Source organism: Pseudopodoces humilis, chromosome 1 (genome assembly GCF_049639895.1).
Source record: "Pseudopodoces humilis isolate 2021_Gansu_Grassland_sample_001 chromosome 1, ASM4963989v1, whole genome shotgun sequence".
In the NCBI taxonomy this organism is placed as follows: domain Eukaryota; kingdom Metazoa; phylum Chordata; class Aves; order Passeriformes; family Paridae; genus Pseudopodoces; species Pseudopodoces humilis.
This window is the reverse complement of record NC_142200.1, coordinates 28,390,794-28,418,547: the sequence shown is the minus strand read 5'-3', so window position 1 is coordinate 28,418,547 and position 27,754 is coordinate 28,390,794. Positions and strand designations below refer to the sequence as shown.

At 40.5% G+C, this 27,754-nt stretch overlaps 1 protein-coding gene across 4 annotated transcripts in view; it reads right to left on the bottom strand.

The window, feature by feature from the left end:
• Positions 1 to 976: 976 nt before the first annotated feature.
• Positions 977 to 27,754, bottom strand: part of TPD52 (tumor protein D52) — a 39,626-nt gene continuing 12,848 nt past the window's right edge. Inside the window, exons 1-8 of one of the 4 annotated variants that reach the window (XM_088059492.1) lie at positions 17,050 to 17,497; positions 11,958 to 12,073; positions 10,198 to 10,346; positions 9,238 to 9,339; positions 8,188 to 8,214; positions 5,027 to 5,068; positions 3,568 to 3,616; positions 977 to 2,444 (exon numbers count right to left, since the gene is read on the bottom strand). In XM_088059492.1, the coding sequence (XP_087915618.1) occupies positions 2,328 to 2,444; positions 3,568 to 3,616; positions 5,027 to 5,068; positions 8,188 to 8,214; positions 9,238 to 9,339; positions 10,198 to 10,346; positions 11,958 to 12,073; positions 17,050 to 17,221 (774 nt within the window). In that variant the 5' untranslated portion in view covers positions 17,222 to 17,497 and the 3' untranslated portion in view covers positions 977 to 2,327. Of the gene's footprint in view, positions 2,445 to 3,567; positions 3,617 to 5,026; positions 5,069 to 8,187; positions 8,215 to 9,237; positions 9,340 to 10,197; positions 10,347 to 11,957; positions 12,074 to 17,049; positions 17,498 to 27,754 lie in introns of those variants that run through there. The other 3 variants (XM_088059509.1, XM_088059500.1, XM_005517072.3) reach the window with 3 other exon arrangements.

Genomic DNA, 27,754 nt, shown 5'->3' with positions numbered 1-27,754 from the left:
ACCACCCTCTGGGTAAAAAATCTTGTAATACCCAAGCGGAGCATTCCCTGACACAACCTTCTCCCATTCCCTTTGGAGCCCCTCTTAGTGCCATGGTCTAGTTGTGACAAGGTGCTGCTTGGTTATAGGTTGGACTCCCTGCCCTCAGAGGTATTTTCCAGCCTAATTGATTCTGTGTTTCAAACTGATTTGTGTTTCAAAGCTTCAGTGATCACAGCAGCCCCAAAACCACCTCCATGGAGAAAAGGAAAGTATGGGCAGAGGAAGATGCAGCAAAAGCTCCTGGAGTGTAATAATGTGTTCTAATAAAAGGACTGCCATATGTCCTATAAAAAAAAACCCCTTCCTTCAGGAAAACAGAAAGCTCAGCTCTGGACTAGATGACATTTGTCAGTTAGATAAATAAAAGACCCATCCAATAAGGATCATGTTCCAGAAGAACCGGCCCTACACGGTTAGTGATCCAAAAGAGGAAGAGCTCCATTCTCTTTATACATTCAATTCTCTGCTCCTTTGTCACAGTGGAGCTGTCAGAGGCTGAGGGAACATGGTAGCCTGTTTTCTGAACTTCACAATGTAATCAGGGCAGTTTAATTTTATGTAGTGGTAGAGCACTGGAACAGGTTGCCAAAGAATGTAATGGATTTTCACTCTGGAGACATTTAAAACCCACCTGGGCACATTCCTGTGCAATCTGCTCTAGAGGTGACCCTGCCTCAACAGGAGTTTGGGCTAGATGAACTCCAGAGGTCCCTTACAACCCTAAAAATTCTGTGATTTGTAATTCTGTGTAAGCCACTAGAAGGCAATGTAGGCTCAGTCTTCTCTAGAAATGCCAAGCTAAGCCACACAGATTCCCGGCAGTGCAGTAGTATCTATCAGCATTGCTTTGAACCAAACTTAAAAGGACTGTTTCAATTAGAAATAAAATTTCCTTACTCGTTTACATTATCCTCCATGTTCACAGAACAATACATTCTTCACATACACTTTTATTAAGCTTCTCACATGTAATTAAGTATACATTCTACATTTGACATGATAGCAAGGTTGTCAGGAGCCAACTTGTTTCCTCCAGACACCTGTAGCAGTTGAAGTTTCATGGATTTCACACAAGTGTAGCAAAAACTTGTTTCCAGTTCTAAGCACGGTGATAAAATGTCCTAACCACGTGGCAGAAACACATGAAACAAGAAATTTGAGGAATACAGCAGACAAAACAAGATGTAGGAGGGCACATCTTTTAGGAGACCTATGCTGAACGATGGCACCTCTCAAAACAGACTTCTGGGAACAGGAACAGATGTATTCTTGAGGTACAGGCCTTAAATACATAAAAAAAGAGTAAGATGGTGTAGCAGATGTTTTCAGGGTCCAGCCTACAAGGGAAACAACATTAGAATACAGGAGCAATTCTCTTGATGACTAAAAATGAACCACTTCTGGAGTCAGGCTTTTTCTTCCATTCCATGCTTTGTTAGTGTGACTGTGACACCACCACATGTGAATGAAGATGAATCTATTTGTGACTGGTCAAATGTTCAGGAGAGTGTAATCCTACCACAGTGACATCCTGTACAAAAAACAAGACTGAAAATGTTACGGTGACTGAACCAAACCAGCACTATGAGGCATCTTGCTTCCATCTGCATTGGTCAGAATTTTCTGAGGTGGACAATGCACAGACAGATGGGTAAGTTTTACATGTTCTGTGTTACTTATCCATACCTGCTGTATGAGGAACACGCTCAAAAGACAGTACATTCCTACCTATGTGTGATCCTGCTATAACCTGTGTAAAGCCTGCTGAAACTGAAGTCCTTTCTTTAGCTGGGAGTGATCCCTCCCTCCTTGTCCGGTCTCCTAGTCCAGTGTCCCTTGCAGGCAACACTCAACTGAATCGATCACAAGGGAGCAAAGTAACAAGCTTCAGTTTGGCAGCAGCAGCAGATTTATAAGGGTTAATTTGAGCAGTAGCTACAGATTGAAAAGAAATTATGTATCCACAGTATCTGTACAATAGAATTAACTTCTCAAAAGAGTTTTTTTCATTGCTATATTTTAAAGGTTGTCTTCAAATTACAGGTAAGTCCTTTATATGCTTGAAAGGCATAGAAATTCCCCTTCCCACACAAAACCCCAAACAATGTATTATAGTTTCAAAAATAGTTTGAACCCACAAACAAGCTTGGTATCAGTTAATCGGGTAAAATAACTACGTGCTAAATAAAAGCACATCCAGTGGAAAGAGCGCAGAGAATATTACAAGTGTGCTTGGTTTTTCCTTGCAGCATCTGGCAGTGGGTAGCAGGACAGAGACAGAAGTCTCAGTGGGTCTCTTCCTCTGTCTGTTCTGCAATAGTTTCTGTGGCACTGGCATTGGCAGCAGAGTTGAGAACTTCTCCAAAGTCTCCCCCAGCAGGTTTGCTTCCTCCAACTTTAGACTAGAACATAGAGAGAACCCCCAAAAAGCATAGTAGTTACTTGGCACACCAAACATGCTTAACTGTACAAAACCAGTATCTGTGTGAGTTTAATAACTCTCTTCAACGAAGAAGTTTTTCCAGGTCTAGGAGACCTCCATAATATTCTTAAAACAAATCTGTACGTATCTGGGGCAGGAAACACTCACCGATTAACACAGCAGTCTCCCTTTAACTTTAAGATACATGAAGCAGCCCTTATTCCAGAGCTGATTCCAGAGTCCAAAGGTTGACACACCCTCAGTTACAAATGGAAGAAGGTATGCAGCCCTTCAAGCCATGAAATCTTTAGGAGATTCAGAGTTAAAAGTCACTACTATATTTTTCAAGAAAGAACTTTGGACAGTTTTGAGTCTCAACAGCAATACCTGAGATCTTTAGAGGAACAGAGCAACTATTTTATTTTCTCCAGGTAATGTGTTTGCCTTTTCACTTCCCTCTGCAGCATACACTCTGTGGGACTGCAGGAGTATTAATGCCAATTAGTTGCATGAGAAGGCTAGTCCCCCTTGCTATCACTTGCATGTTTCTCATCCAGCCCAGTGTGCCATGGGGAAGTCAAATCTGGTTCTGATTACACAGATTAGTTATTTTTAAAGTGAGTTTTTACCTGGAGAAGTTATTAATGGTTGTTTCCGGCACTTGAGGCTTTTGGGAGTGAAGTAAAAAATAAAGGTGCAAAGGCCTTTTGCCTTTTATGCCAGAAATGAAACACATATCCCAAGCTATTCTCCTGAGTAGGGTATTAGTCCCTAGAAAGGCATGAAATAAAAGCCTAGACAATTCTGGATACCTAGCATTAGGTATTAATTATTTTGGATACTTAATACTAGTTCTTTGTACAGGTTACCTGGCTATTAGTTCTTCTAAAGGCATCATCCTGTATGAGGTGCAGGCAGCCCCATTATTTTATTTGCAAATCATTAAGCAGAGTAACCATCTCCACAGCACTTTAAAAGATGTTCATCTAAGCACCTCTTCAAAGGTTTGCCAGTAACTGAAAAGTAGGCTGCCCAGAATCCGCTTGAGTCTTTTCTCCACATTCACAGCTCCACAATCACCCAGGTGTTTTAGAAATTCTTACCTTGAAGTTTTCAACTTTTTCCTCAAAGGATTTGAAAGTAGGAGAATTTCTATGAAAATAAAAAAATAAAAAAAAAAGGAACCACATAATTAAAATCACATCTAATTAATCCATAAACATCACAAAACAAGTAGACAATTGCTTTTTCCCAATAGCAACATGAGATTTGTTCGGGGATCTTTCCCTGTTTTAAAGATAGCCTAAAAATAGTTTACATCTGGATCGCCCCAAGTACTACAAAACTAAAATTCAAACATACTCAAATTGCAGGCTCACTTTCATGTTTGGCAACTAAACATTGCCAGGTCTAGCAATAGGATCCTTCATATCAACTTGGAAGGGAGAACTAGCAAGTATTTTAGGTATAGCTTATTATTCCCAGTGATTTCAAACACATTTCTGGCCTAAAGCATTTGTTCAGAAAATCTTAGTCATCACTTCTGGTTAGCCTAATATATTATTGTTGAAGAGAGCTTATCACAGTTTTTTCACTTTTTACAAGAAAACTAATTCAGTTTACTTTTCTACATGTTCAATAAATAAAACATGCTTCACATTGGCATTTTCTTCTAACATGTTCAGTTTATGTGAGATTCTCCCTTGCCTTTAAGTGCCAAAGGCAGCTGTAATTACAAATAGTAAGTTCTGCATACAAAAAGCAGGACAGCTTGGGATTTCCAGAGCTGAGGGCTGGATAATAATTAATCATCATTCATTAGTTATAATTATTAATTGATAATAATTCATTAGGGTCATAAGGGTGGCTTACTGCTCCAAGTAGCTATGTGCAAATTTGTGCAATGCTTTGTACACTTTTTCTGCCTTTACATAGGATGGAAAATGCTTGCCTTCAGTGGACCAGGACTAAGGATTACTCAAAAATGTATTCTATAAATATTGAAGACAAGGGTATTTTTCAAAAGCAGTCTGGAGCTTTGCTTCTTCCTTTGCTTGGAATTTGTGTAGGTCACCAACAATTAGCAGCACTCTTTCCCTTGGGAAAGCACACAGTGACACATGCATCAAACCAGACCCTGAGGAGATGGAGGGACACAGTGCCAAGCAAGCAGAGAGAAAAGGGAAGCATTCCAGATCACCAAGAGACTTTTTTGTGAAACCACAGGGGTTTTTTTACTAACTTTCATTTTCAAAAACATATGCCAAGCTACTGTCTTTTAAACTTGGAATCACTTAGTAGCATTACACTCTATCAGACAGGGAAAAGCTGTTAGTTTTCCAAACAGTAGGGAAATGTCACTTTCCAGATGCTTGATAACCACCTCTGTTAACCAGAAATAAAACAAATTTTATCCTATATGTTAGTACAAAGCAGGGTGCATTTTTTGGTTTTTTATAAAACTATGTTATATAAAACTATGTCAGTTGACTTAAGCTTAATCTGACTTGATCCCACACATGAAAATAAACAAACCAAACAGCTGGATTATGCATACATTACCTCATAATAGGCATACTAATTGAATGTTGTATGGAGCGTATACTAAATGCCAGCATTAAGAGAAAAGAAAGCGAAACGTTAGTTTAAGTATTACATTGAGAAGAAATTGTCTTAGAGAGCTGACTTCTGTAAACTAGCTTTGGTAAACAGCCAAACCATCTTATACAGTCTAAGTAACTGCTTGGGTTTGCTTTCTTAAATTGCTTAGCCATGCACACACACATACAAGTACATCAGAGCAAAAGCTGCAGCAACCTTTTCTCTTTTATACAGATTCAGGTGCCATGCTTGTTAGTACTTGTTCTACTTAGCTTACTGTTGTCTGTCTGCTCAAGTTTCACAAGCAACAGGAGTCATGCTTCATTTACAGTTTTGGCGATAGCAAGTACAAGTAGCAAACACTTGAGAGTCTTAATCAGCTGATCTTCCTACTGAAAGAATTACTCTACATCCAGAAGGCTTCCCTTTCAGTTCAGTAAGTTTTTTACATTCATCGATACAAATTATCTACTCATCAATATATAATATCCAACAAAAGCAGCCACATCAGTCAGTATTCAAGGTCAGGTTTATGCTGGGAGCAGGGATAAAGTTCTGGTCCTGTGTTCTGAAATTCATGGAGGATTTCTATAACCTGCCAGTGTTGCTATACAGTTACTGTTTGTCTAGCAAGAAAACACATCTACTCCTAGAAGGTAACTGGATATATAGATGAAGGAGCTCCCAAATAGCCTTAATACCACCTGGCATCTAATTTAGTTCCATACAGAAAATCCCTGTTTACTGCACATACAAACAAGCCTTATACATTAAAAACTTCTTACCAAATACCACAACAGTAACTTAGAATTATTACAAGTGATTTATCTCAGTTTTTCATAACTATATATGGAATGTCAAAATTTGTCTGGGCTTTATGATGTCTTTCAAGAGAAAACTTTCCAAGACAGTTGCTAAGGGAGGAGAGGAGGGAAGGGGAACAGCTCTCTTGTAAGATGCACCTCCAAACTTTCAATTAGCATCTCAGCACAATCAATGGAAGATACATTCAAAGAAGAAAAAAAGCTCTGTTTATTTCAGAGCAAGTTTTAAGAGATTCTTTATGAGGTCTCATCAGTAAAAACAACAAACAAAGTTCTCTTAAGGTTGAGATCTCTTAAGGCAGATGCACAACTATAGGTTCATTTGTAGTTATAGCGTACTCGGAATCAGATACACAAGGCCAGATGCTTTCCTGACATGTCAGTAATGCACAGCTCTGTTTCTTCTATTTCCCCAACCCCATTTCTCCTGTGTTTCGTTCTTATGGATAGTCTGGGTTTCACAGGCTTTTCCAGAACACAGAGAAGCTGATTGTCTTCTAGACTGTAATTTATATTCTTCATTGTCACGTGAATTAATACAAGTTTTGGGCTTGCAATATGGCAGGTTTTACTACAGAGCTACACCAAAACTAACTAAACCCCAGCTCCAGCAGCTGCCTCACTCCCTTTTGCAGCTTCCTATTAAATCACTTTGCAGTGCCCAAATAAAGACCTGCATGTGACGTCTGCTGCTTGGAATACATAGAAATAGTCCAACATGAAAGAAATCACACCACTATAGCTGAGAAGTCCCTCAACCAAAACAATACAGGGAAAGTAAAGCCAGAATGAAGTCAATGTAAGAGTTTAAGAACAAAAATGCACCTGCATATTCAGTATTAGTTCAAGTATCAGGCCCATCAACTCTCACTTCCAGGAAAGAATTTAGGCATCTAAACCTTTCTGAAGTTCAGAGTTGGCCTTGGGTAGTCATATAGCCCTGAATTCACCAGCTGAATTCCAGATCAATTTGGTTCTCACAAAAAAACAAAAAAAAACTTAAAGGTTTTTAATCTTTTGTTTCAAATGCAACTAAGATCTTCAACAGCACTAATTCTTCACACTTTTGTTGTGTTTTCTAAACACAGCTGTCCCTGAATTTATAACAATACCTTGAATCACCATGATTCTTTCTAAGCAGCACACCAACAGTGTGGACTTCTCTGATACTGTTATATTCCCTCCCAGTGGCCCAGTTTCTGATAAACTGTACTCAACACCCACAAAGCCACTAACTGGAGTAATTAGGACACTCTTAAGGTATTCCTGAAGTAGAAGACAGCTCTGAGTCTGTGCTTGTACTTGTCCAGTGCAGTAGTCCAGTACTAACTGGGGAGCACCACAGCTTTACGGTAGAAAAGTCACACCTGTTAAGTGAGCAGGTGAGCTCTGCATCCAAAAAGAACAGAGAAGTCTTCCAGGTTCCCACTGTCTCACTGATGCTGAACAGGACATTTGAGACTGGCTTCTGTTCTTATACCTGACTAAACTGAGCTCACTCCAGAGTCTGAGTTCACATAGCATCCTGTGCCTCTGCCCACCTCCTTCCCTGGGACAATAGCTCCCACTTAGTATTCTAGGAGCCAAATCTCAACATCTTTATAGAGATCCTACTGCTGTCTTTAGCTACTTAGTGGGAAAGTACAGAAAAGATTAAGTCAGACTCAGGTGTGCATAGATGGGCTGAGAAGCAATTCACAGAAGTTGTTACACAGGATTTTTAACTACTGAAAACACCAAGTATTTGCTTGGATCAAAGGTAATGTAGATGAAGTAACTAAAATACTGGCCCTGCTAAAGTAATCAACTCAATGACTGTTTCAGTGGACAAACTATGAGCAAAGAATGTACAAACTATTTTACATTTAGACTCTAGTAATTTAGAGTCATAATGTTAAAAAGCCATTGTAATACACATAAAAAGGGAAAAATCTCTACTCTGCCACAGCACAAACACTGTACAGACAAAGAAGGAGGAATCCTGCATGCCATTGACCTCAACACCATATTCTGTCTCTTGATAAAAAACCCTGCAGAATCATTTTATTTGGTTTCTTTCTAACAAGGAAGAGAGACTAATTAATTAGTATGTACCCTCAATATTTCATGTTCTGAGATAGTTACCAGGTGAACATGAAGTAACATCTTCCCTGACACTAAAAGAGCTTCAGTTTTACCCTTACTAACACTGGAGAAAAGAAGAAATTACCTTTTACAGACAAACTTTAATCAAAAACTTTAATGGAGACAGTCTGACTACATGCTTAGTTTCAGAAGCAATTCTTGTGTCCACCTTACCTAAAGGAATGTGAAAATGCCTGTAGTCTGCTCAATGCCAGAGTAAGCATTAAAAAGAGAAAGGAAGTTCTGATAAATCTGAAGAAAAATATGTAACTGTGTAGCTGTACTCAAAGTGTTTTCTCACTAGACTTCAAAAAGCAAGAGGTTAATGGCAGCACTTTAACATGGCTGATTTTATTACACTGCTGCCAAAGCAGCAATATTCTGTGAGAATGTGTGAATTTTTATTTGCCCAACAATTGAAAATTAAGGCTAACAACAAGAAATTACCTGTGGAGATGAATAATTGTATAGGTTCCAGTAGTAAGAAATATATAATCAAGGAATTGTAAGCTAAGCATCTGATTGTATTGCATCCAGCAGGATTTTTGCAAGCAGCTCAAAATAGTTCTAAGAATGATTGGCAGACTTACCTAATGTGTACCAAGGGCTGTGTCATTTGGCACAAAGTCAAAATATGTTGCATGCCAACAGTAGTTAAGAATTAGAAAGTGCCAATAGTCTCTTAAAAATGTAATAAAATCAAGCCACTTCTATGAGGCAGCACAGCTTAGAAAGAAATAAAACACGCCTGGAAGGAACAAATAACCCAAACAAACAAACAAACCCAAACAAAAACAAAAACAACAAACACGACAAAAAGAGCCAAACAACAAAATACAAACAGTTAAAGATATTAGCTGTTAAATATAATATTCCACAAGCTGAGAAAGAGAGCAGAAATGATAGTGCTATGTGCACCCCACAGAGGCAGGCAGACAGTGCTGCCTGCAATCACACCAGAAAAGTAAGAGCAGCAGAGGAGGTGGTAGCACATATTGCTTCTCTCGCCTACGTAAAATACACACCACAGAATTCCTCAGCATCAGTGAGGACATATAAGCAGATTCTGCAGCAAGTCTCTTACCTCCCCTAGAACAGTTGCTGAAGGCTCTTGATAGATTAGCTTTTAGAAGTACTAAGTATGTTAACAGCATAAATTTATTGCAGCGATCACTCGATTAAATAAAAAAATGCAATTACTCAGGAAAAGGTAAAGAAACCTACCTGACATCTTCAAATTTCTTGGTTATGACGGAACCAACAGAAGAAAAAGCAGCAGAAGCCTTCTGACCAGCCTGAGACAGGGTTTCTGATGTTCTCTTGTATCTGTGTTCAAGAAAATATTTAGTTTTCAGTTATTTTAATAGAACACATAAGGAAACTTTTAGTGTGTATTTATTTGTATCAAAGGAAGAGGTACACTTCAGCTTTGGGGTCTAATAGAAAACCTACTTAAGACATTATTTTGAGCCTTCTGGCCACAGCATCTCTGCCACCTCTGAACAGACCCAGTTCACCAACATGCACCTACTATCCCATCCTAGAACAGATCTGCTATTGTAGGATTTAGCAAAATATAAAATAAACTCACACAGAAAACACCTCAATCAATAAAAAAAAAAAAAAAACTCAAGAGAATATAAAAGAAAAAAAACAAAAAAACAACACTAGGCACACACACTGAAAAAGGCCTATTTTTTTGTGAAGTGTCTAAATTCTTGTACCATGCAGTTCTGTCAATAAAATTCCCTATAAAAAGTTTCAGTCACATCTTGTGGCATTCTGTGGTCATTAATTGCAGAAGGTAGCTTGCTCTAGACCTTAAGCTAATATTTGTGTTTGGCAAGAACAGTAATTGTGACTTCATGCTCTTCCTGCATGGGCTCCGTTTATAACAATTTTTCAGGGTGGAAAAGAAGGGTATTCTGTTGGACTTCGGACACCTTGGTATCTCAGCTCTATCAGACAAAAATGTGTGTTAGAATAGATCAAATTTTGGTCAATCATTCTTCTTTTGCATGAGACATGGCTTGCAGTGCTCTACTTTTAAAAAAATCTATGTTGATTTACCCAGGGAATATTTTAATACAACTGTGTTATTTATACTCACTTCACAAGAACAGAGTGTTTAGACATGACACAAGATCTAAACAGTTTTCACAATCATCATGAGCTGGTACATACGCTGTGGTTGATGTAACATCTTGCCAGCTTTTGGTAATGTTCTGCTTTAATTCCTGTAGTGAGTTAATTCCCAGCTTTCTCTTGATTTCTGCTAGATGCTTCTCTTTGGCAGCTAGCACTTGTGAGAGTGTCTGGATTTCCTCTTCCACCTGTGAGAGTTGTTAACAAGTGGTTAACAGTTAACAAGGAATATACCTAACCATTCAACTATGTATTTCTTTAAAGCATCTACTAGACTTCAGTAATGGGACGGCTAACAGGGGTTTGTAACATTGCCTCACAGTCATTCCTAAATACTAAAAGGGAAATCCAACAGAGACAACAAGAGCTAGTGAGAAAGTAATCTACCTGCAGCTAGCTCTGTTACTGGAATATGTACAAGGAAGTTGGTAACTAAAAGATTGCATAGCTAGAAATTATTACTTATGATACGTAAAGGTTGAAGATTAGTCAAACTTGGGACAATCGCCAAGCCCATATTCTACTTCCACGTCAGAAGATACACCAATGTGTGACCAGTATCAGGAAGCTTAGAGCATGTCTGATCCATACACAAATTTTGCTGCCTTGCTTCAACAGAAAGGTCCTTTTGTGGCTTAAGCCAGCACCTGCAGACTGGATCCAGCCACAGGAGCGTCTTCCCCAGAGCAAGCGTGGAAATGGTGGCAGACTGAGCAGCCAAAACCCACACAAACACACAACACACAGCACCTGCTCTGTAACTAGAAAACTATATTGTTTGTATACTTCCTTCTTTACTCAGATGGCCACTTAAGCCTCTCTGGAAAGATGACCAGAGATGTCAGCACAGTTCTACAATGCCATTCTGTGAGCTTTATAGAAGTGATAGAGGCACTAAGGCCATATGTACAAAGGCAAGGGCATACCTCCAATCCTACTTCCTCATCCAGGCAAGATCACCCTACTTTAGATTATCAGGCTGCCCACTCATTTAAGCTCCTTACAGGAGTACAGCCCATTACTGTACTCCTTACAATACCTTCAATGCACCTCTGTTTGGATATCTGTCCCAAGTCCAGAGTGATGTATCCTAGCAGGACCAGCCCACACTCACTACCTTTGGCATGAAATGATACTCAGGACTGCCAAATATAATAATGTATTAAATGTGCTTAATTTAAAGCTAATCTTTGTTTGCCAACCTTACGCTCAAGTTAGTGTCTTTCATAAGGGTCCTAAAGTCCCATAGAGCTACTAAAGAAAAAAGACTGGCTGCTTAAAAAAGCTTGACTTTGGCATGTATCAGGATTGATTATTTGCTTGTCTGTCCTTCAAAGAATGCTACTTTTTCTCACTCTTAAAAATATTCTGTTATGGACAAGAACAGTAACACGGTTAGACATTAGCAATACAGTGCATACACAGATATGACTACAAAGCATTCTTCATGAAATAAACAGCTTTAGCTACTCCACACCAGTTGAGACAATACTTGGGTTTTGCCTTCCAACCATGTTCTCTTTGCTGATTTACTCCTTTCTCACTAGAGAAAAAAAATGTGTTAGGTATTTATGTATCTTAGTTTAAGATTATTCAGCACTTCCAGCTTAATTCCCCATTAGAACTGGCTGTTCTTTTCCCCTTGACACTCTTCCTTCCTATCTGTACAATACACAGGAGTGCCAGCTTTAGACACTCACAGAATAACTACGCAAAGCATTAACTGTAGGTTCAAAGATAACATTATCCCAGATTTACATTATGAAAACAAGTTTAAGAACTATTTACAAAAGAATTACCTTGGCAAGCTCTTTTCTTAGCTCATCCCGTTCTTCTTCTGAGAGTGTTTCTGCCATACTGACTGTAGCAGCAACATCCTCTCCCACCTCAGGTATAGAGTCACTCCTCAGCAACCCTTGAGATGAATAAAGCATTAGAAGTTAGATTATCACAAGTCTGCCAGACAGCAGCTAACATTAGTATACAGCTTGTTTGTGCAAGAGCACAAAGAAAATTCACGAGAGGACACCAGTCATGTTCCCCAACTACAGGAAGAAAACCAAAGGCACTTTATATTTCATTCTATCAAGCTGTATTAAAGCTCAATATAATGACAACTGCTGCTATAATAGGAGACTGGAAACCTGTTGAGAACACATCCCACTACTCTGTGAGAGAAACCTAGTTGCAGAATGCTACATCCCGACCAGTGTTTCCTACACAGCCCGGCCCAGGAGTCTGTACGCACTCTGGTGTCTCATTCATCTGGCACAGAAACTCTGGAAGCACTGGAGATGCTCAAGGCCAATGCAGAGACTCCGTCCCTTACTACTCTTCAGATCAGATTTAAAAGTGTCCATTCTGAACATACTGGGTGCAGCCACAAGCAAGGTTAACAACAGTGGTGAAAACTACTGCACTGCAAATATGAGCTCTTCCACTGTACCCTGCTTGATCTCTCTGTTCCTAGTAACTGGGACCACTGTGGCTAGAAGGCTGCAGATATCCTGGAACTCGAAGTAAGCTGCTGGTTTGCACTTAGACCTTAAGACAGAAGGGAAGCCCAGAGATAGAGCTCACTAACAAAAGGCTGTTACTTCAAAGCAGGGGAGTACTGAGAAGGAACTGATAAGGATGTGCATCCACTCAAACTGCTGTATCTTCCCCTTCCAAATCCAAAAACCAAAACTCTGCCGAATTCCTATATAAATCATGAACATCCCTATGGTCTTCATCAACTTTTGCTTTCACAGCTTCATGGAAACAAAGAAAAACAATATGATGCAATAACTGTAATGATTCATTTTTTATTAGTCCTTAGTGCTTGCAGTAAGACCATTTTAAACACCTTTTATGCAACACAATTTGCAGCAAAAGATTTCCCATTTTGTAGCTGACACTTAAATATCAAGTTTGCCAAAAACAAGGAATTCTGTTCTAATTGCAGAGACCAGTTTGCAGGGAAACTGCATGCTGGAATGATTGTGGATTCACAGAACTAATTCTCTATTCAAGAGGTAAAACAGTCTTATAGATAATAATAAAAAAAAAAAAGATAAGCTAAATAAAAGTCTTAAAATACAAGAGGAAAGAAATCAGGTTTGTTTTTAGTAAGGAGCAATGACGAGTGTATGTATACATACGTACACGTGTGTTTGTGTGTATATATGTACATAAATACATCATTCATCTAAGTTGAAGATGCATTAAGTAACATTTCCTATTAATTGCTATAGAAATTCACTATCTAACCAATAAAATTCCATTCCCATTTCAGCAGCTTCTGATGGCACTCCATACTATCCTTTGGTCTGGGAATCAAAAATTCATTAATCGCCACTATGATTTTCCTGTGGTGTTTCATATCAAACAGCTACATCACAATCAACTGAAAAATCAGGGGAAAAAAAAGTTTCTGCAAGTCTGTAATTAGTTGTAAGCATTCTATGAAGCATGTTCCTAGCAGCTGTCAAGCTGAAAAAAAGAAGAAACCTTGTTCTTGATCAAATTACTGAACTCAGGTAAAACTCAGTTCCACAAATTCTTTCCAAAGCAGTACGTTGTCTGCCTGTATTTGTGTCCAGATCACTTGTCCTCTAGAAACATACTGCTACATGGACAGAATTTAGTGAATGCTGTTACCACAGAGTACAGAAGAATCTAGATTTAGAAGAGAAGGAAGCCTACAGGAAGAAAATTAAACCTCATTCTGCATTTACTCATGAGATCTGTGCCACATTTCCCCAGAGATTTATGTGTCTTCTACACAAGCATAATGTTGGTCCTGTGGGTTTCCCAATAGACTACTTTCTGTGAGAAATCTAAGTCAGTAAGAACTTCAAAGTCTAATGCCCAAACCAAAGCATAGCACTATAGCACCTAAAACAAAGAGTTATGTCTCACAATCAGATAACTTGTGTTATACATCAACATATTTCCTTAATAGTTAAGAATGCCACACCTTTTTGTCAAATTGCTATTTAACCTATTAATTACATAAACCTACCCTAAAGGAAAACAATTTGAACTGCATTTCTCCTTGACACCCTACAACCCCTCAGTATGTTCTATGACTCCTGACCTTGATCTCATCTGCAGCCCTTCAGTTGCTTGCCATCACAAAGCCATTTCAGAAAGTTTGCAAGTACCAAAACCACACTGACTCCAAGAGCATTAGCCCAACCAGCTGAAAGTCTGTTCAATCTGATTACGAGGAGTCATCTGGATTAAATCACCAAAAATAGACCAAGTGAATCCACCACTAAGAAAACATGCCGGATTGTCTCCTGCAGCAACAGCTTCTGTTTGGGGAATGTAGCCTCTCTTTGGAAAACTTTTTTTTCAGACTGTTCTGCTTCTTGCCTACCAAATGGAATTTAAGGCACAATGCTAGGAAGCAAGGGAATGATCTCTCCTCCCCTTCCCATTCCAAGAGTTTTCAGGGAAACAGGAAATCACTGCTACTCAAAGTCCTCCATACCTCATCTTGCACATCTGACCATGCCTTCCTCTTCTTGCCTTCTGAGCCCCTCCCATTTATTACTTTTTTGAGCTCCACATGAAGTATGCTAACACCTTCCCATCAATCTTCATTCTGGTACCTCCGTTCTCTCTCCTGTCACTGTTCACCTCTCTGTTCCCTTTGCTCCTATTCCTCAGTTCAATACCTGAAGGACACAGGGTTCATCCATCCATCCTATGGGCAAGGCTGTGCTGGGCCATCTGACCAAGGAGCACTTGTCTGAACAGCTAACAACCCACAGACTTCCACAACAGTGTGGCTACAACACAAATGTACCCCATAAACTAGGGCTGACAAGCCAGTAAGATCCTGGCTTTGAAAAAACTTCCTAAGGAAGCGTGCACCGCCCACCTTAGATCTTTCTATGGGGCGTAGGGCAAGAAACCAGGAAATCAGCAGTCAGCCAACAGATGGAAATGCCTTGGCTCAAGCTACTACTAAGAGAGCATTTCTCACTTGTGGTCTTTTTTTTGCCAACAGAACTTTTGCTATTGTTATTTTATATTGTTATATAAAATCATTATTACTGCTTTCAACTTGTTACCCTTCGTTATGTTAGTTCTCGTGCATCATTAGAGTTGTGAAGGACTTAAAATTCAGTCATTTGGTACTCTATTATAACCAAGTTTAACTGAACATTTTATGCTTCACAAACAGAATAAAAAATCTGTTTGGGGGGAAAAAAAATCATAAAAACCATTAAAATGCTACTTAGTATTGAGAAAACCTACTTAGCTTTAAGGTCAGGTTTTAGGTCTGTATTTCTAAGATTAACATATTTTCCCAGCAGTTTATTAGATTTACTTAAATGAACCAAATAAAGACATGAGCAAGTTAGTTGATTAGGACTCCACAGATCACATTCAAGGAAATGGCATTTAAGTCCCTATTATTCTGCCAGGGTAGGTACAGCATTATAGTAATTCAATTAACAATCAGTTTTTCTGATTTGGGGTTTGCTTTGGCCAGTTTCAATCCAAGTTCATGCTCCTATTTTGACCAGAAGTTCCTTCCTCCCTGGGCTGAATTCAGAAATCAGCAGCAAACAGGAGCAGTGTAAAGAAATACTTTTCATTTTGAATGAGCAGCCTTGGGGCGGGGGCAGGTTAACCTCCATAAAGCTTTATTTTACATGGACATGTTCTGCATGCGACACTGAGAATGAACATTGTGGTAATCACTACACAGTTGGCAAAGCTAAAGAAAAAAAGTGTTTGTTGTAGCTCAGGAGAACAAGCTGTTGCAATGTTATAAAACCACTCTAATAGCTGAGTTACATACAGTACTACAAAGCATATTTATTCTGCAGTATATAAGAAAAATCAGATTTAAGTACTTCCCATTTATCTCAGTGAAGAAATCAAAGTGAGACATTTCTTCAGCCTAGGGGAGAAAATTATTTGGCTTCTCCCAAATACTAATTAGATATTCATTAAGAGCAAATGAAAAAGAAAATAAAGCCCAGAAAGGGCTGGTGGTAATGGTGATGCATCATCACCTGACACAGAGAGCTGCTTCCCCGCTCCTTTGGAAGAGCTGGAGATGCAGTAACTGAATGCTGACCACTGTTCCACTGTAGCTCCCGGTTCAACAAGTTCACAGAGAGGGTTGCTATAGCTCACACAGAGGTTCCCCAAGGGATGCATGTTTCTTTAAAATTTTAAGTAACAAGCTCATTAAAAAAAAAAATTAACACCTGTGTAACTTTGCCCTACCTGAAGTAGGCCAAAGCTTTCTGTATTTAAAACTACTCTGAAAGATTACATCTGGCAGCAAGGAATGGAAAGGAATGACGACAGTAAAACCAGACTAGGATGTGTTGGTAGACACAGCTATGGCATTCTGTACAACAGGTTACCATCAAGAAACTCATAGGGTTAAGCACTAAGCAGATGGCACTGCAGCACAGCACAAGGCAGCCCCCAATGCAGTTCATATCTGCAGGTGGAAGGTTTGCAGAATTTTAAATGCTAGGTGGAATGGAGAAAAGGTTTTAGAGGGCATTTTTGTTAATCAGTGCGATTTTCAGTATTAAGGCAAAAGCAGATTTTAGACTAGCCAGAGCTCTGAAGTCCTACTAAAAATGCAATTTCTACCTCCTCCCCCAAAAAAATCTAATAGTCAAACTAGGCAAATTATTCCAATCTTGCAGCAGTTCCTAATTGGTTTTGCCACTTCATTTTCCCTCAAACTGCCTTTCTACTGAATAAACTGGTAAACGTGTAACGTGAGATATTAGCTACACTGAAGCTAATATACTTCCAGAATTAACAGCAGGCCAACTTTTCTAGATTTTTAATTTGAGAAGTTTTACAGGTACTAATTGCTAAGAATTTCATGTAGAGATTTTAAGGAAGGAAGGAAGTTACCAGACTTTGCCAGTGTAGGTGATCCAGGTGGAGAAAGGTTTATGCCAGGCGACAAGTAAAGATAATTTCTGTTCACTCCAGCATTGAAATCGAAGGGCGATTTGTAATCCTCATAGAGATCCATGCCAGACATTTCAGAGCGCACAGCCATCCTCTTCTTCCACTGAAGCATTCATCTTCGCTTTCTGGGGTGACCCAAACAGCAGGATTCAGAAACCCTCCATTTCTCCACATGACACTCACTGTGCCTCCTCAGAGAATTCAGCTCTGCTACATCTGATAGAGCAGTCTAGCAAGAGATTTCTTAGCCATCCTGTAGCTGCTGCTGTTTACATGGCACAAAGGTAAGTTCCTGTAAATTTATAACTGAGGCTGGACTTAAACTGACTGTTCCTTTAACAAACATTCACAGGGCACTGCTCATGGCTTCTGTAAGAGCCTTGGTCCTCTGCAGAACTGCATCAACAGTGTTCAATGGTTTAAATAAAAAAAGGTCAGCTGACTGCAGCTACACCAGGATATCCTTAATCTTCTAGGACACAAAAGGATTACCAGCCATAATCTATCCTATATACCATCTGTGTTGGACTTTTTTCCTTTGATTAATGGAAAATTCTGCGTGCATAGCTATTTCCCCAGCTGCTTCCATCAGTGTAATAACCACTAGTGAGAACCCAATCTCTGCTGCCCAGGTATCACACCATACTGCAAGCTCAGAATAAGAGAGAGCAGCACTCCTCTCTGTAGGCTGGGCTATAAACACCACCTAGAGTTTATTGATTAACGTTCTAATGTGCATTATGTTTTTTGCTCATGAGGCTAAACATATCTGGGTCTGAGGGGGTTTTGTTTGGGGGAGTGAGTTGTTAAATATTTATGAAGCACACTGTCCTATGTCCTTGGTGCTTCAACCAGCATTGTTTAGAGCAGCCAGTAAAGGCAGTAATGGAATGCCTGAAATATATTTATGTTTTGACACATACACCATAAAGATCAACTTACATAAGCCATCTGAATTCATGCCAGGCCTTTAAGATTCAACTCTGGGAAGCAGAAACGCTTCTTGAGTGCCTAAAAGAGGTACTCAGCAAAGTTTTGCAGCACATCACTACAGTTTTTATTTTCTTTTCAAAGTCAGCTTCTTTCACTGAAAACACAAGCTTACTAGCAATGTAGATCACCTTTACAACTGAGCAACAATTTCCTGCCAAACCCCACACCTTCAACCTGGGATCCTCACTACTGCCTGTGCACAGAGAAGCATAATCAAATGGAAGTTAATCGTTTCCTGCACAGTAAGGACAGAGCTGACCAGACATTATTCCAGAGAAGCAAAGGAGCCTTGCTTGACCAAGTCAAGTCCAAGCAAAGTAATCCCCGGGCATATGAGAAGAAAGCACATCCCTCCTGGAATTTAAATTTCCATTTCCACTGCAGTCAGTCAGTTGCCACAGGAACAGACCTTAAAGCTAATTAAAAAGCAGCTCCTTTAGGCTAAAGACCTACATTTGCTTCTGGTGCAGAGTACCTGCAGGCTCATAACAATGAGAGTGCTGGTGCCTGAAACACAGGTCTCTGCTATTTTCCAAACTCACCAAAAAGAAGAAAATAGAATGCCCCTCTGCATTTCTGACATGTGGATGTGATGTCTGCCAGAAATACTGCAAAGTTCACCTGGCAAAGGTCAAAGTTTTGGTCAATGAATAGCTACACATTGTGATTCACAGCTTTCCCTTGTATAGCTCAGCAGTCGGGCTGCCTTCTGTGCAAAAGGCTCAGGCAGTAGTTGTGCTAACTGGGTTAGGCAAAATGACAAGTTATCAGATGTGGCACACAAAGAGCTGGGTGTTTTCTACCATCACTCTCCCGACACAGAAAGAGAAGGGGAGGCTATATATACCCTAGTACTTTTTCCCAACCCTAGATAATCACTCAGTTTTACACTGGTCAGTGCTAGCTAGCTACAACTGCAAGTAGTATTATAGAAAAAAGAACCCCTTATGAAAATCTGTTGATCCCTGCTAATAATCAAGAATATAATTTCCTAGGCATTTCCTGGATGCAAACGCTGCATTCCTGTCTTTTGCAGGAAATTCCTTACATTCAGATTTACCCAATACCAGTCATTTAAAAAAATCTGGTTCTCTTCCTCTATCTTTATAGTCCAAACATTGGTTTCATGTCCCTAGAGACATCTGGATTGCCAGTCTCAACCACCAACCTGGTCTGCCATCCCTACTCACAGAAATCTGTATGTGCCAAACTCTTCAACACCTCTTCAGTGTAGTCAAAGACACATACAGGATGTGGCCCGCTGCTGGAACTTACATTTTGCTTACAGGGAAGATTTGTTGAATTCAGCCTCTACCTGAGAGGCTGAATTCTGCTTTTGTTCTTCCTTTATGCACAGCCTGAACACAAGCACAGAAGTCACATAAGACAGTCTCTAGTTTTTACAAATATTACAGGAATATTATTGTTCTAAGACAAGAGAGGGACACCATGCAAGTGCTCCTTACTTCAAGTTCCTCTCTTTGCTCAGACTAATCTCAATTACAGCGGTCAAATAGATGAATTGCTACAGCACCTCCCAAACACATCACCTAAACATATCAGCCTCCTGCTCTCTTACCTGCTAGAGTTTACAGAAGTGTTGCTCCTCACTTGTTCTCAGGTACAAGTCCTACCTGGTGATGAAGGAAGCTGTTTTGCTGAACAAGCTTCTTCCTCATCACTTAAGGAAGTTTGATGGTCTTCAAAGTGAAGTACAAGTCAATCTCTCTGTAAAGAGAAAGGACTGCAGTCCACCCTTCCAAATCTGCTGCAGGACAAATTCTAGGCTTCTAGGCTGTCATCCCTTACTCATCCACTCAGGGAAGACCATCTCTAGTTTTGAGAGATCCCCTGCCAGCCATAACAACCATTTTACCTGCTTCTTCCCCAGTAGTTCCTTAGCACATCCAGGGATTCAGGACAGAGTAAGGCAGCACTCCCCCACACTGCCTAAAGCCAGTCTGAAGAAAGTAGGCTTTGTTCACTGCAGTGCATTTGGAGGAGGAATGAATCTCTCTCCAAGGGATTTTCCAAATTCAAGTGATGGCCCAAGGAAACAAAGCAGGATGGGGATGACAAACAGCAGCTGCACAGAACTAAAAAGAAAGGTTTTTCTCTGCAGTGTGAACCTTTCTGACCAGTTTAGCAGCTCTTGACAGACACAGCAGTCAAGATTTCTGTACACTACGAAAACAGGCTTATTATGAGGGCTTTCTAAAGGGCCCTCCCATGACCAAAATATCCTGCTGGATGGGCTTCCTCTCCTTCACAACAATTCACATTGTTCACTCACAGCACATGCAGCTGGCTGGAGGTGGAACTGAGGCTGTAAAGCAATACCGAAATAGGTGGATACTGGCTTCCCAGGGCAAGATACACACATTTCAGAGCTGAAGCTTAAGTTTAGGCTTCTGTTACATAGCATAGAATAATTAACTGTGCATCCTCAAGTATCTCAGTTCTTTGCCCTGCATTGTAAATTCAGTTTTACTGTGTACTTTGGTTGTTACTGCAGATACCAGCTGCAAGGCAGTACCTGCAAAGATCTTGAAGCCTAAGGAGGGAGCTGTTCCAGAGCCAAGTAGCAGTGGGGTTTTTGCTTACTATGCAAGAGATTAAAACCAAAGATTTTGCTGTTCCAGAGCAAGCACTCATTTGCCCTTAACACCTCAGAAAAACTAAGAGGTTAGTACTTAAGTCATCTATGACATTTTAGAAGTTGGTGTCTGAGAGACTGGCACAAAGGTAGATACCTTCTGTCAAGGATGCTTGAACCAATTATTAACAAGTTCAACTGAATGTCACAAAATATCTCAGGAAGGTTTGACAAGCCTCAGCAAAGCATTACCATCACAATTCCTACCATTAACTATGTCGTAATCTCCTCTGTAAAGGTTACAGTGTGTACTTAAAGCTTTCCCAGGTAACTATTTAGCATTAACAGTCAGTACCGGTTGTACACCTCATGAATCATAAGGAAGTGAACTCCCCCTCCACAGGTAGAAATCTGTTACGTTTGAGCAAACACTTGCCATCTGATGTTTGCCTGCTTAGTCTCAGGTGTGGTTCTTTCTTCAGCTAGCCTGATACCCAGGTCTATAGCTTCTACATTAACCCAAGGCTCTAGCAACAATTTAAGCAATGCAATATAGTATAGAAGCACTTCTACCTTGATGGCAGCTAAGCAAGGATAGGATGCTATGGTAGCATTGTGGAGAAGCTGCCTTTCCCACAACAAGGAAACCCTATATTCCTCTTTCCCTACAGAAACCAAACCCTGATGAAGTATGAATGAGTAGCACCTCTGGGCTTTGGAGAAACTGAGCTATGTATTCAGTAGTGTTTAATACAAACAGTTCAACACAGGAAAGGCCTCGGATTGGAGGAATGCAGAAGCTACCCTAAGACATGATCTAAATATTTTGGACAAAGCTATCCAAATAACCAATCCACAATATCTGCTCTGAGTTCTGTTGTTACACCAGCACGTTCACTGTGTTTGTGTCCTGATTATATCCGCAGCTGCCAAACTTGCACACCACAGCTCATACTTTTGGCAAGGCTGTCACACCAGCACTTAATCAAGCAAGCAAAAGAAAGTGGGGGAAAATGATGGGAAGAATTTATTGACAAAGAGAGGGAAGAGGTGCAAGAAGCACTTGCTTTTTGGGGGCATAGCAAAAAAATTCAGTCTCTTATTTCAAGATTGCCTGTTAAGACTCAATTGCCTTCTCAGCCTATACTTGGTTTGAATTTCAACTTCTGCAGTCTGCTAAGAGGCAAGATTGATAAGAGGCCTTCCAGTAAGTGTGTCTGGGGCAAAGACTTCTAGTCAGGTGGTCTTCCACCACCCGCCTCTTTCCCAGGTAGATCCCAATCAGGCAGCAACAGTCAGGCTCCTCTCCCCACTCCAACAGAGTTTTATATGGTTTAAGCCATTTTAAGAGCCATAAAGCTACTTAAGCATCCTAAGCCAATCTAGATTCTGTAGCATAAGTTGATCTTCAAAGTCTTACCAGTTTACAGACAAGTAAAGCCTTTCAGCACCTGATCTGATGCCTTAAAACTGCATTAAGAGAAAAAGATGCTGTGAAGCAACAGGACAGAAGCCCAAAGACTAAACACACCTGAAATTTGTACGTTAGTGCTCCTATTTCCACACTATGCTCTTTCTCCTTCCTTTAACAGCAGGCACTTCTTTCAGTCCCCCAAGATTTGTGCATGACATGAATGGAGCTGCACAGCTACAGCAATTCCTGAACAGTACAAGCACAGACTTCTTCAGCCCTGTTAGTAATGGTCAGCAGAATGTGGCTTAAGGGGTTAAGTATCTGCTGTCTTCTAGCAGAGTACAACTCAACACTATGATATTAATCTCAGTACTTCAGCCTCCCCCACATGCTTTCTCTGGACAAGCTCTTCCTGATACAACTACATCATTCAGTACGGTTCTTTGTACTTGAAATATCTTGTCCAGCATTTTCTTCAGCCTACGTGCTGCCTTTGCTTACTCTTATTATAACAAAAAACCACGACAAATAACCACCACCTCTTAAAAGATGTATCTCCCTGCAACACAAACACTTCCAAATGTTACAGGTGGGGATTATGAGGTTGCCAGTATTGCTCGTCTCTTGAACCAAAGTCTCAGCCCACAGTACTTCAGACAGCTGACGCATGTCTTGGCAAAGGCAGCACCTCATCTCTCCTCTCAATCCAATTATAAACTCAGACTAATTTCCTGAGCTCTTGTGAGGGAGTAGATCCACGCTCCAGCATATTCTGTGACTAGACAAGCTGATACTACAGTAAAATACTTAACCCATTCATGTCAGACAAAATTCTCTATATTTGCACACATTCACTACTACCTTTTAAGTATTTCAGCATTTAGAAGATTAGACAGAAATCCCTAGTTTATGACAAAGCTGTGTGTCTCAAACAGTGCTCAAAGCAGACACATTTGTCAGCTCCAGCAGTAACACATAAAAAACTTCCCAATCTATGGAAAAGGTCCAGGCCAAAGGAGAGAGTAGCACCCCAGAACTACTGATCAGAGTTTGCATTGACTTTGGAGAAGTCAGATCAAGCCCTGCAAACACAGAGGAGCACTTCCAAGTGAGATTAACAGAGTCAAAACTCTGTCAGGTAGATTTTAGAGGAATGTATTAAGTTATTTCAATTCAGCCACTTATCCCAGTTATTCTGCCATATTCTCCATAGACTCCAATTCCTCAGGCAAGAGGACCCTGTCAAAAATGTGAAGAAACAGTGCTGAGCTGCAGCTAGATTATAGTTGGAGAAGATTAGGAAGAAAAGACTGCACTGCAGAAATGGGAGTGTTTCAAACAAAGTTTCAGTATGTAACCTCACAATGGAATTAAAAGTTTTACTTGAGTGACTCTGGAATGACTCCCAGCCTCCCTCAGAAGACAAGTCTGCTTTTCTACACTCTTAAAGCAAAACCTCTTAACACACCATCCCAGAGCTTACATCTCCAAAACGCAGCTCCAGAAAAGTTCACCATCCCCACTCTATGTTAGCAGGTCCCACCATGAGACTGACACTGAGATTTTAAGAACAAAACAAATTCAATTACACATTAAGCTGAATTACATATTGTGATATCTAAAAATAAAAAAACACCCTCTGTAATCTTAGCAGTACCTTAATAATAGCAACAAAATCTTCATTGCTTGTGGTACACAGTAGCTCCCACTATGTAATTACTAAGTTCATGCCTGGATTTGGTGTAGCACACTTCCATCATTTAGTATCAAGGGCAGAAGTACAGAAGCAACCAAGCAGCACACAATTTGATGCAAGCAACAAGGGTTTAGGGCAAGTACTTCACAGAATTTATTCTTGAAGATATTCCAAAGCTATCTGGCTGGACATGGTCATTAAGGTGGACATGGATATCAAGCACCAGTAGTCTTTAGTACCTTTATTGATGACACAGATCAATAGTAGCATCAACTGCATGTTCAGCAAGTTTGTAGATGACACAAAGCTAAGCTGTGTAGGTGACAAAACAGAAGGACAAGATGCCATTCAGAAGGACCTGGAGAAACTCAAGAAGTGGGCCCATGAGAACCTCATTAAGTTCAACAGGTCCAAGTGCAAGGTGCTACACCTGAGTCAGGGCAATCCCAGATACAAGTACAGGCTGGGAGAAGTCCTTGAGAACAGCCCTGCAGAGAAGGACCTGGTTGGATAAAAAGCCGGACATGAGCAAACAGTGTGCACTTACAGCCCAAATGCATCCTGGGCTGCATTGAAAGCACAGTGACCAGCAGATCAAAGGAGGTGATTCTCCACCTCTACACTGCCCTTGTGAGACACCCCCTAAAGCACTGCATCCAGCTCTGAAGTTCTTGGCGAAGAAGGGCACCGACGTGCTAGAGCTGACCTAGAGAAGGGTCACGAAGATGATCTCTCTGTGAGAGATCCTACAAAGACAGGCTGAGGAAATTGGGGCCGTTCAGACTGAAGAGGACTCCAGGGAAGCCTCACTGCAGCCTTCCAGTACGTAAAGGGGACTTTTAAAAGAGGAAAAACAACTTTTTACACAGGTAGATAGTGGCAGGACAAGGGGGAACAGTTTCAAACAAAAAGAGGAAAATTTTACATTAGACATTAGTATGAAATTATTTTCTCAGAGGGTGGTGAGGCCCTGGAGCAGTTTGCCCTGAAGTGATAGATGCCCCATCCCTGGAAGTGCTTGAGGCCAGGTTGGATGGGCCCTGAACAGCCTGATAAAGTTAGTGGGTAGCACCCTAGCCCATGCCTGGGGGTTGATCTGATGAGCTCTAATGTCCCTTCCAACTCAAACCATTCTGTGATATGGTCCTGGGAAACCAGCCCCAGGTGGCCCTGCCCTAACAGAGGGGTTGAACCTCCAGAGGTCCTTCCATTTCAATCATCCTGTGATTAACACAATGGCTGTAATAAGTCACAGGATGCTCCTCCAGATTCTCTAAGGATCCTCCAGGGACCTCTCTTCTTCAGGAGCACAAGGGGTCCTGGCATCCTGCCTTAGGGGAGGTCTGTGGCCCACCCTTCATCTTGTGAAGTAGATTTTCCAAAAACCTACCTGCTGACAAAATAAAGTTCCATTTTCTCCCACACTTTCTAAACTGAGATATGGACAGAGACTTTTTGGGAGACTTTTCACTTCCACACATCTCCCCATTGTATAGGAGTATTATGACAGCTGACAAGCAAAGCAAAAGCATTTGCAGCAGTAGAGACTATGTTGATTTCTGTTATGAGGCTTCAGGAAAAAGGTAGCTGACAAATTCTGGGAGGGGAAAAAAGTCTCCTTTATTTTCATAAAACGGACAGGCTTACACTTTCCTTACTAAATAAATGAGCAAGCAAGTTTTTGGGCCTGACATGTGACCCGACAGAAGTAGCTCTTGGCAAGTACAAAAGCTATCTACTTCCCCCTGACACCCCTTCTCCAGGAGGGAAGTGAATGCCTCTGCAGCAGGAAGAGTTCACTCTTGTACAGAAAGAAAAAGTTGCAGTAGACAAATGAACTACCAGTGTCACTAAGCTAAAGCTGCCTTTCAGCAGGAGCCTCTCCTCCTTTTACCCTTTATGAATTGTACAGAGCCCAAGGAAACTAGGCTTCAGTTAAGTCTTTGAATTCCCTTCACAGACTCCTCAATTTCTTTTTCATCCACTGCAGTGCAGTTTCCTTTACTCCTCCAGTAACTCCCTCTAGTGCATGCTTTCCGGTTCCCTAGCAAAGTTCCTCAGTCCACAAAAAAGCTGACACAAAAGCTTCCAAACACTTGTCAGTTCATCTAGAGATGTCAGCTTGCCCTTCAGAAGCACTGAGAGAGTCACTTCTGTGCTCAGGGGACAGTAATTTTTAGCACAACCACATAAACCTCCCCAAAACAGAGCACAGTAATCTCCATGTGGGCTTCCACAAAGGACGTACACATAACACCAAAAGGAGTGAATTTTCTGGAAGCACTGCTAATTTTACCACACACAAGTTACTGGTTGCATGGTTAAAGTGCACTCCTGCTGTAGCCTGGCACCTATTTCAGCTAACCATGATAAAGATCAGCTTTTTGCTTAGCAATAGTGGCAAACCACCAGGTTTTTTTTCCCTTCTCAGGACTTGACTAAGTATGTTTACAATTTTGATTTGTGCCTTCAAACAAGTGTTATTACATAAAACTTGAAGTACCATTTTATACAAAGAGAAGCAATTGCAAGTAGCAAGCTGTATAGAAATCCTATTAGCATTTTTGCTCTTGGTTTACCTGAAAGCATAGTATGAAATATGTATCGGTGAAACTAAAACTCTGCTTAGTCAGCAGCAAAGTACGCTAGTACAATAAATTCACCGACATATATGCCCCAGAAATATCTTAGGTGATAAGAACCTGTTCCCAATCCCCCTTCTTCAACCAGTCAATTCACACCTTTAGACCAGTTTTGCTACAAACCCTTCAGAGAACCAGCCTGTCCATGAGGTACCTAAAAGATGACAATAGACACTGAGCCAGCTTTTCCAAGCTTTTTTTCCAAGCTGATAGGCCCATAATGAAGACAAGTCCTTATTTTTCATCTACATTTCTACACTGCAAAGTTTCAGTGCACCCTCCTAAACTTAAGAAAGTAAGACCTAACAAAGCAGTGCTAATGGTACACCACCAGATTGCTGGTATAAAATACTTGTGCAGCAGCTCACTGGGAATCTCTCACTTGAAAACCCAGAATAAGTTGTGTTGTTTTCCCTGCAGCATCAAACAAGACACATTACCTACTCCTTTACAGTCCATCACTTTACCAGTCACCCATTCAACTATGTAGTGCTTGAAGTATTCAGTTCCAGATGGAGTGTGGCTGCTGCTTCCCCATACTGCTAAATTCCACATCCAGCTGGGCAGCACCTATTCCTACAGTGCTTCCAAACTGATTTGGAGCAATAGCTATCACTACTTAAAGGACCCTGGACACATCCTGCCAGGGCTGCAAACTGGACAAACTCAGGACATGGGCTTGAATACTTCTGCACTGCTCTTAATCTCATTTAAGAGATAAGAGGGAAAATCCTGCAACTGTGCATGCAGCAACCAGCAGCAGTTCACTAACAAACCAACTGCACAGACCTGCTTCTTTTTTCTACTACAATGCAGATAATGCATCTACCTTTAAATTATTATGACCACCGAACTTGCCATTACATTAATAAGTACTCTGAGATTTTAGCCAATTGGTATGTCCTTGACTGACTTTTAATGCTGCTTGAGCTGAGTAAATCCTGTTAAGAGACATTTGCCTCTACTCCAAGTCACACCAGGACAGTAAATTAAATGAAACTGTTAGCCTAGAGAGATATTGCTGTCACATAAATCAAGTGACAGTCATAAAATATTAATCACTCCAAAAGTTGAAGGTGGCAGAGAAAAGGGTCAAGCATGTTTGTCCAGTGATGATCCACAGAAAGATATAAAACTTTAAAGGACTTCCAGGTCCCAGAAGACTTGAGCGTACCCGCTTCCATCAGATCAGACTTTGGACATGAGATGCTACTTTCTGCTGCTGGGTGACATTACAGGCACCTGTATTTCCTTTTTAACAACCTATGCAGGTTCAGATTATGAAAGTACTAATGTCTCAAGAT